Raw genomic sequence first — 9,638 nt, forward strand, 5'->3', positions numbered from 1 at the left:
TGTTTATCAGTGAGAAAAGAAAGTGAAAGAAAAACAATATATTATTGCTACTTTATGCATTGAGAAAGAAAATTTGGATGAAATAAATACTGATGTGGTTGTTGACGACTTTTCTTCCAGAAGTGCTAGGAGAAATAACAAGATCTGCATGTGTTTTTTTTCACCTCCCTTGCGGTTTTAGTTCAAAGTCCATCACTCTATGCTTGTATTTACTAAATTGCTTTGGACATACAATATATTCTAAATTTTTATCTGTATACAAGGGCCCCATTTTGTCGTCCCGCCCCAGGGCCCCGAATATGTATGGACCGGCCCTGATCTCGGGTGACAAAGGAACATGAATGCTACCAAAATAAAAGGAACATGAATGAGGAATAATTCTTCTTCAATGGCATATAAATAAATAGGCACGGTAAAAAAAAGATGCAACCCAAGAAAAAAAGTTAAAAAAAATCCCATCTATCCATCCATTCATGCACATGCACGCACCATCATCTCTGCCGCACACTGCCCAAAGAGGGCCATCGGTTCTGGCTCTGCCCCTTTCATCGTCGTCTGAGGCACGTCCCCTTTCCGTGAAACGAAATGACTTTTGACCACTCGGGGGATCTCTCGCTAAAACCCACGGCGAGAATCAGGGGCGGTGAGACCCACCGTGAGTGAGTGCCTCACTCCCTCCTCGCTCCAGTGGTAACTGAAGCTTATAAACCTCACCCGGGCGACACCCTGCGGAGAGCAGAGAGAGGGGTTAGGTGAGAGAAGCAGAGCCTTTTTGTTGGGCATGGTGGGGAACAGGCGGCGGGAGCTGCAGGAGAGGGACAGGAGGCGGCGGGAGCTGCAGGACAGCGCGCGGCGGGAGGAGCTCGGGCGGGAGAGCAGGGAGGCGGCGGCGGCGGCCGCCATGGCGGCGGCGGGCAAGGAGAGGGCCAGGGAGAAGGGGAAGGGGAAGGAGCGGGAGAATGGCGGAGAGGGCGGCAAGTTCGGCCAGCAATTCGCCAGGGTGTTCCTGCCGCAGCTCTACGGGGAGAGATTGGTGAGCTCTTCTTGAAATCCTTGATTGATTTAGTGCTCGGCGAGCGTGCTGCTTGATTCTTTGATCGACCCAAATCGCTATCCATCTGATGTTGTTAGTGAGCCCATTTTTGGTAAATTTCAGAAAAATAAAACACAGAGAGACAGAGAGTTGTATCTGATCTAAAAGGGGTGTCTTTGCCTTTTATAGTTTTAATTATTGTGCATCTGATGCCAAAGGTGGAATGGATGTTTACTTATTGTGTTTTGTGAATCTTGTGCCATGTTGTTTTGAAAGATTCTATGCTGGTTCTGCTTTTGGATGTGGGAATAGATAAAGTGTTCCCCTGGATTGATCCACTATTCCACTGTCTGGTGACAGGGGAATTTCCTCGGTGGATGTGCATTCTTGACCATGGATGACATTCTGCTTTCAACATTAGTAGTATTTTTTTTGCCAATCTTTCTTATTTCAGTTGTCCTTGATGGGGATGGAAGAGTTTACCACAGCATTGTCCATGCTTACACCTTACACTGCTTGTGTCAGGGCTGAGAATTGTACTGTGTTCCATTTAGCTGGTTAGAGTTATCGCTCTGCTTTGCCATGCTTGCAGAGATAATGCATAATTGATATTTTGTGTGAATAAATGATATTTTATCTATTGATCTTATTGCTGCCTTAATGCGTTTACAGCATCAACATATATGTGATTCCGCGCACTAGTAAGAGAGGAAGTAAAATAGAAACAAAGAGGTAACTAGTTGTTAAATTAACTCATTCTTCATTTCAACAATGCCCGAAGTCATAAGCATAAATCAGAAGTATTGGAGTCCATATAATTAAGAAGAGCTTGGTTTCTTCTTTCTTGTGAAATATCCTTTAATCCCATCACGAGGAGTACCTTCCAATTGTCTATTCACTAGGAACACAATTTTTGTGTTGACACCAGGTACTGGTGAAATGGTGATGTTTTCATCGCATCGCTCTATGGACAACCTTTTCCAAAGTAGAGGGATAAAATTTAGCATTAAAGCTCAGGACCGAAGTGCATTTTACCCTTTTCTGAACTCATTAGAAAGTTCATATATTTATTATACTGTTTGTGTAAATTATTGCTTGGTTTAACGGTAGGCAGCGTCTTGTATTAATATACTATGTGTAAGATGCATTATGCATTAATTTGTCGTCAGGTGCATGGGAAAAGTGCTATTCAGATGTTGTGGCAATGTGTGTTGTGAATACTCATTTTTCATATTTTAGACTGTTATTTCAGGCTTGTTTTAATGGCGTAGTACAATTGGGTGGCATCTAGTCTGTCACATGATACGGCATATAGTATTTTTTTATAGCTTTGTCTACGAGCTGTGATCATATTACACATTGTTAACAAGTACTTATGTGTTGCTATTGAAAAAATAATAAGTCCTTATTTAATGATACTATGTAGAAAATTCCACCATCATTCAACCAGTACCTTCAGGATCAGCCTACTGGAGTGGTTTCCCTAAAAGGTCAAAGTGGCAACACATGGCTTGCAGAGCTGGCTTCAGACAATGAAGGATTGTTCTTTGTGAAGGGATGGAAGGAATTTGTCAGAGACCATTCGATTGAGATGGGTCACTTCTTAACATTCCGTTATGATGGACGCTCACAATTCTCAGTGGTCATCTTTGATGGAATGTGCATTGAGAAGCCTTCAGCTTTTCATGCTAAGCCTCGCAAGAATCTGGTTGTTAAAATAGAAAGTGGTAAAGGGGACATGGACATCAATGCAGCTGATCCATCACAAGTATCGGCTGCCCCCTTGGAGGAGAGTAATGAAACCACAAGGAAGAGGGTTACAGAAATGGATGCAGATGGCTCTACATCGAAGAAGCGCTCTAGTATCTTGGAAAACGGTATGCCTGAAGCTTCGGCTGTTACATGTAAGGTGGCATCAACGAGCCTTAACGTGGACATGAATACAGCTGACCCACCAGAGGCAGTGGTTGTTCCCTTAGAAGAGAGCAACCAAACCACTAGGAAGAGGGTTAGAGAAATCGATGCAAATGGCTCTGCATTGGAGAAGTCCTTGAGGGTTAGAGAAATCGATGAAAATGACTCTGCATTGCACAAGTCCTCGAGGGTTAGAGAAATCGATGCAAATGACTCTGCTTTGCACAAGTCCTCGAGGGTTAGAGAAATCGATGCAAATGACTCTGCGTTGCAGAAGTCCTCGAGGGTTAGAGAAATCGATGCAAAAGACTCTGCATTGCAGAAGTCCTCGAGGGTTAGAGAAATCGATGCAAATGACTCTGCGTTGCAGAAGTCCTCGAGGGTTAGAGAAATCGATGCAAATGACTCTGCGTTGCAGAAGTCCTCAAGGGTTAGGGAAATCGATGCAAATGACTCTGCATTGCAGAAGTCCTGTATTGCCTCAAACAAGGATAAGAAAAGGTGTCCTGCAGCTTCAGTCGGTACTTACAAGTCAGCTTCAACAAGTCTTGACAGTACTGAAGGTAAACCTGTCTTCAGTTTTGAAAATGGTATATGATTCATTTTGACATAGTCAACATAGTAACATCTCTAGATGCATAGGCCGGTGAGGATCTATCGTCTGTTATCTAACAAAAGTAGCTAGTAACAATTGGCAGTCTAATTTTTTGAACTGTTGGGGCGACAAGCCAACAATGTGTAGTGTGCATATTTGCACAATAATTGCATAAAGGACTTGTGCCATTCGTACCATGTCTAGACTAGTACACTGCAGCTTACATTATTGGTTGCCATTCATCGTCATAATTCAGAAGGTCATCTGGTGTGTCAATACATGCAAGTATTTGTTAGAGAGACCATCTCTGAGCTCTAGGTTAGAGATGGCTAATATCATTTTCTACTAACACTAGGTGTGAAAAAATAATGTGTTGACTATTTGAAAGTGGTAAGGATACATATATTTCACTTACAAAAAATATATTTCACTTACAAACATGCTCTCCATATCACAGATTCTGATTCCTCAAGCAGCATGTTAGAACAAAGTATCTCTTGCATCAAGTCTGAATTGACATCACCCATTCGGCTCGGAGTGAGTAAGGATGTTGCTAGACGTGGTCAAAGTAAGTAGTCCGTCCCTAAAACTCTCCTGATATCATTAAGCTTGCTACAATTTGTGCTTACTAAGACATGCAATTATCATAAGTGTGTGATTTCTGTAAATAATTTGGTGATATTGCACTTGTCAGCTAGCGCGACGGGTAAGAGACTACTAAGAGTACTATCACAAAGGCCACTGATAACTGAAATACAGAAGGACAATGCTCTGCTAAGGGCAAAACAATTTAAATCCAAGAATCCTTTCGGTCTTCAGATAATGAAGGAGTCTTATGTATATGTGGGATTTTTCTTGGTAATGTTACCTTCTCCACATATGTCACTACTTCTATCGAATTAAAGACTATCTCTTCTTTGTTAGATTTCTAGAACCATTTCTTTTTGTATGGGCACGAAGAGCACTGTGTCGTTTGGTTGGCTAGCTGTGTGAAACCACCAAGAGTTATTCATGGATGATCTTATTCTTTTGGGCATGAACAGGATGCTTTAGTGCAAATTTTGAATTACCACTCATTTAATTTTCTATTTATTTTATCTCAGTTAGAGAATTTTCTTGATGACTTTGCTCAGTGAATTCATTGATTTCAAGTTTTCAACATCTGTCTCTGCATCTGTACTTAGGAGATAAATTTCTGCTGATCTTTGTCGACAAAATTGTCAAGTTGTGTGAATGACGTGATAACTCGAGTGATGGAGTATATGGTTGTCAATCCAAATTATACATGTGAAGAGACTAGAAAAACATATTGTTGCAAAACTTTGACAAAGATATAACTTGAAATAAAAATCCCGCCAAATTAATAACCCGAAATTTGGGCTGACCTAGTTTAGGACACAGTAGGGAAACAGTTATATTTCAGGTCTTTTTTTTACCACTGAATGAATAGCGCCAAAAGGCCTGAAATAAATCCAGGAAATATGTGAGCACCCGTGCCAAGTCTAGGAGTTGAACCTGAGTGGACTGGTTCGCAATTATATTTCAGAGTCTAGACAGTAGTCGTGTCGTATACCTCTGTATTTGATCATTGCCTTATTTGTGCTGTTATTCCTTTCCTGAATCACTTCCTTGTATTGCAGAATCTACCCTGTGAATTTGTAAGGGAGTGTCTTCCCCGTGCCCACAGGAAGTTAAAGCTCTGGAATCCACAAGGAAAGTCTTGGGATGTTAACTATGTCTACTACAGCGAACGCTGTGGTGGCGGTTTGAGTGGTGGCTGGGGCAAGTTTTCTCTAGACAATAATCTGGAGAAGTTCGACGTGTGCGTCTTCGAGCTCTTCTCGAAGGACAACATAAAAGTACACATCTACAGAGTCGTCCCAGAAATAACCCCATTCCTCCCTGGTCCTGGCAAGAAATAACAGTCATGTGCACATGTTGAGGCAGTGTTCTCTTTCATTATCTAAAAAGTATATGTGGAGCTCTAGAAGGTTGCAGAGGCAGTGGGGTTCCCTCCTTTTCGAAGAAAAATGGTGCTAGAAGGCAATAAGAACACAATATTCAATTATTGGTGACATTAAAAAAAATTGACTCTCTAATAAACGTAGCTATGTTCTTATTGGATTGTGGAGTAAATCGGTTAGCCCCAGTCGTATCTGTTCGAGAATAACCGTGTAGCGTTGCTGCCATTTGTAGTTCTGCATTATTTGAACAGAGTGTGTTATTTCTACTAGGTTTTATTGAGGCCCTTCAGTTTGCAGTTATAACTTTAAAACTTGTTGATGTATGTCGTTGCATTTTTGCGTCGATTATCGTCGAATAATATCTGCCTGGGCAGAAAACCCCACATGGGCTGATAATGATATGTGCTTCACTGCTTGTGCATCTCTGGCCAGCCTTGCCTTGTCTGGTGGTTGCAAACACGTGGCTCTAGTGTGCAGCTGAAGGCTTGGGTGATGAAAGGAGATGATCGGTTGCTAACTGCGATATGTTTTGGCTATGAACTTGGCCTGTTCCTGGGAAAACTGTTGCCAGATACTTTCTTGTGATCTGCTTGCTCAACCACTGTTACTTTTCTAGCTGTGGACCTGTGAGGCTGATTACAGCATGCCATTCCAGTTCTAGTGTGTAGAACACAGCCTTCACCCAGATCATTTTAGTATGAGGAGCTCATTTGTGTGTGCATGTGTGGTGGTGTGAGTTGAACCAAGAGAGAAGGTCATGTTGTGATCTGACAATGGTTCATTTCTGTGTCTGTGTGTGAAGGATAGCCAACAAACAATGGCATATTGGTGTGGCACCAAACCTGACAGCGTATACAGTTCACAACCTGTCCATGTTGCTGGGAACCAACCGGCTGGTTGCTTCACTTGGTCGGTTACAGTCACAGACAACCAACACTGCATGAGTAGGCCAGATCGTGACCGAACATGTGTCGGCACCTCGCGTGGCCCAGAAAAGTCTCACTTGTAAGGTCTTGATCAAAGTGACTTTCTAAGGGAGTTATGTACTATGATTGACTTCTTTGTACTCCAGTAGTGTACTATAGTAGGAGTATTAGTAAAGTAACACCAGCAGGTTAATGTTACTTGATCAGGACAATAGGTAGCATCTGAAGATGTTAGGTGGGGTTATTGTGATTAGGCCAGCAGCATGCAGAGCAAGATCATTAGGGCATCATCAGGCATGGGATCAATAATAAGATCCCTAATTGGCAGAATGGTGACCCTGATGTGAGAGGGAGTGTGCTGTTGCAGTGTGTTGTTAAGTGCGACATTTATGAAGCTGGAGACTTTGGGAGGCGTCTGGTTTTCTGCTTCACGTGCTGTGTGGAGATGTTGGTGACGGTGCCGCAATTGAATGGCTCCTTGATTTAGGTAGGTTCCTGATGGCGATGCACCTGCATCTACGAGGTTGGTGACAGACAACCTTTGCCATGCTCATCCCATCCCAATGCCAACAACACAATTGCCAACACAACTTGCTTCAGTCACAAAGAAAGATTAGATTAACCGAAGAGCAATGTCCAAGGAATTGTGATCTCAGTCATCCTAGTGCTGTTGATAAACATGTAATGCACTTGATCCAAAGCCAAAATTTAGATGATTCTGACGGAAAAACTATTGTTTGTAGTTGGGAATATACTGATGCCAAGAAGAACAAGTTGATCAAAACAAGAGAAAGATGATGAAGAGGAATACACTCTTCAGCCAAAAAGAAGTCTTGTGAGAAAAAGCAAAATTACACATGTAGAGTATATGATATACGTAGTATCAACTATGCACACACTACTGAGTAGTGACTGATGCACCGCACCAATAATTTCTGCATTGACTTCTGGAGCTCATCTGGTGTGATCAGATTGACGCGGTTCTTCCGCTCCTGGATTTCTTGACCAGGAAGAGCTTCTTGAGCAGCCTGAACATCAGCAGCAGGCTCCACCTCCGGCGCCGGACCACCATGTGCCTGCCACTGCCACTACGCTTCCTCGCCTCGACCACACCGCCGTCGTCGCCCTCGCCGTCGCCGTCGCTGTAGAACCACTCGGCCTCCTTCATCATCGTCATCGCCATCAGCCCGCCCCCCTTGCTCACGGGGCTGAGAGGGCACACCGGCGGCGCGCGCGCGAGCTCTTCGTTGAAGTCCTCCCACAGCATGTCCATCCTCTCGTCGCGGCCCCTCGGCGAGCCGCTGCTGCCGTCGTCCTCCTCCTCCGCGACGGCGGCGACGAACCACGGCGGAGGGAACGGCGCGAGCTTGCACTGCCCGCCCGGGACAGTGGGGAAAGTGAACTCATCCATGGTCGAGCTCGCTAGCTAGCTGCTTTCTTGCTTGCTTGCAAAGTTGCAAATCCCTATGGTGTAGTGGCTAGCGTGTATGTATCTGTCGACCGCTCGATTCATTTATATATGGAGGTGTAGTCTGGTACTATGAGGTACGTGTACGATCGCGAGCGGTAGTGGTAATGGAGGTTCCATCAATTTCACCTTCATGGACGGTGGAACATCCTCATCTTGCAGTACTAAACTGAACTGTGCCGGGAAAAGGCATGGTGCATAGGAGAAGTGCATGAATGAATCCGGGTACATATGAACCCATTTTAAAAAACACATTTCTAAATGCTAAAAAAATCTGGAAAAAAAATTGCACGCGTACGTCTTCATGTTCTATGTGCGTGCATAAAGTTTCATGGAAAAATAACTTTTTGTGTGGCCTGTACAAAAAAGGCAAAAAATTATGTCGTGAAACACTATTTAGAAGCACTGAAATTTGTCTTTTTTGCGAAGGCAAAACAAAAAGACATTTTTTCATAAAACTTTGTGCCGCGTACACACGTTTGCGAACATGTATGCGTGATATTTTCTTTTGATTTCTTTAACATTTAAAAACGTGCTTAAAATGCATTTTATGAAAAGTGGGTGCATATGCCCATGGGTTCAGATGGTGCCCTCTCTGGTGCATAGGTGCTATCTGCTGTGGTTGGCCAGAGCTAAGCTTCAAGAGATGGACGGCTAAGCAAGTGATGATGCGGTGATGATGTGCCAGGTACGGGTAACTTGCTTCCGTTCCAGGGGATCAAGCTCTCTCCCCCCTGACGAAAGTTGACAGTAAGCTATTGCGGGTGGGAAAAGCTGGTCAGTGGGTTGAATCAAACACCGAAGTTGATCAAGCTTGAACAAGTTTACATAGAATCAAATTTTGGGTTCATAAAGTAAATTTGATTTCTATTGACAATAGTATATAACATTTTGATTTTTATAAAATACTCAGAGAGATGCAGTAATGCAAACCATCAATAGAAAGTTCAGCATACTGAAAGGATGGTCGGCGAAATTTGGTGTACTGAACCAGGACGTCTCCTGATCTCTAGCAGTCCAACCAGTGTAACACGATTGATACACAACTCTTAATCCACTAGCTCGGTATTACCCTGGTAATTGCCTAACTTAAACCCAAATCAAGCAACATTCAAGCATTTCAACCCATTCAAATTGGATTATATTATAGAAAGACAGATCTTCACATGATACATGCGTGTAGATCGACCTACCTTCTCTTACCATGTTTCTGATGGTTTTATCAACCCCCCCCCCCCCCCCCCCCCCACACACACACACACAAAAAATGTAATCGGTATCAAGATATCGAAATAAATATATTGCCTGCCTCTTCCCATCAGTTTGGACTTTCGGGGGTAATTTACTGGAGCATGAGTTCAATATGATCTCGGGGTCAAGTGGTCTCGAGTTCCAGACTGCCAACAGAGTGTTAAAAGAAAGATTACGCGACCTACAACAATCCCACATCTAAGAACTAAATAAATCTAGACATGAGGGGAGTGTTAAAATATATTGTCCGTCTCTCTCCATCAGTTTGGACTTTTGGGACAGCTGGCTGGAGCATGAATTCAATACAATATTTAAATAGATTTTTCTTTTGCCTCTTTGACTTAGCAATATGAAAAATTTAAGAACGGGTCTTGCACACACACATGGGCTAAAATGACAGATTTCTAAATGTTTTTCCATGTAATCTTCATTTTGCCCAACAGAAAAAGAAGGAAACTAGTGTCCGTGGGACATGGCAATGGTTGGA

General features: G+C 43.0%; 2 protein-coding genes across 2 annotated transcripts; one reads left to right on the plus strand and one right to left on the minus strand.

Moving 5' to 3' along the window:
• The first annotated feature begins 612 nt into the window (after positions 1-612).
• On the plus strand, positions 613-5,780 carry LOC123086643 (B3 domain-containing protein Os11g0197600). Its single transcript, XM_044508418.1, has 5 exons — positions 613-1,033; positions 2,460-3,510; positions 4,000-4,110; positions 4,237-4,400; positions 5,183-5,780. Exons 1-5 carry the CDS (start codon positions 782-784, stop codon positions 5,462-5,464), a joined length of 1,860 nt encoding a protein of 619 aa, XP_044364353.1. The 5' UTR covers positions 613-781; the 3' UTR covers positions 5,465-5,780.
• A 1,385-nt stretch (positions 5,781-7,165) lies between these two features.
• On the minus strand, positions 7,166-7,969 carry LOC123082171 (uncharacterized). The gene has a single exon (XM_044504559.1). The coding sequence runs from the start codon at positions 7,841-7,843 to the stop codon at positions 7,400-7,402; it is 444 nt and encodes a 147-aa protein (XP_044360494.1). The 5' UTR covers positions 7,844-7,969; the 3' UTR covers positions 7,166-7,399.
• Positions 7,970-9,638: the final 1,669 nt, after the last annotated feature.

Source organism: Triticum aestivum, chromosome 4A (assembly GCF_018294505.1).
Source record: "Triticum aestivum cultivar Chinese Spring chromosome 4A, IWGSC CS RefSeq v2.1, whole genome shotgun sequence".
Classification (NCBI taxonomy): Eukaryota; Viridiplantae; Streptophyta; class Magnoliopsida; order Poales; family Poaceae; genus Triticum; species Triticum aestivum.

Coding starts and splice junctions, on each gene's coding strand:
- LOC123082171 (XM_044504559.1), bottom strand. CDS start 7,843: ATGGATGAGTTCACTTTCCCCACTGTCCCGGGCGGGCAGTGCAAGCTC.
- LOC123086643 (XM_044508418.1), top strand. CDS start 782: ATGGTGGGGAACAGGCGGCGGGAGCTGCAGGAGAGGGACAGGAGGCGG. Junction 1,034..2,459: donor AGCTCTACGGGGAGAGATTG/GTGAGCTCTTCT, acceptor GATACTATGTAG/AAAATTCCACCATCATTCAA. Junction 3,511..3,999: donor AAGTCTTGACAGTACTGAAG/GTAAACCTGTCT, acceptor TCCATATCACAG/ATTCTGATTCCTCAAGCAGC.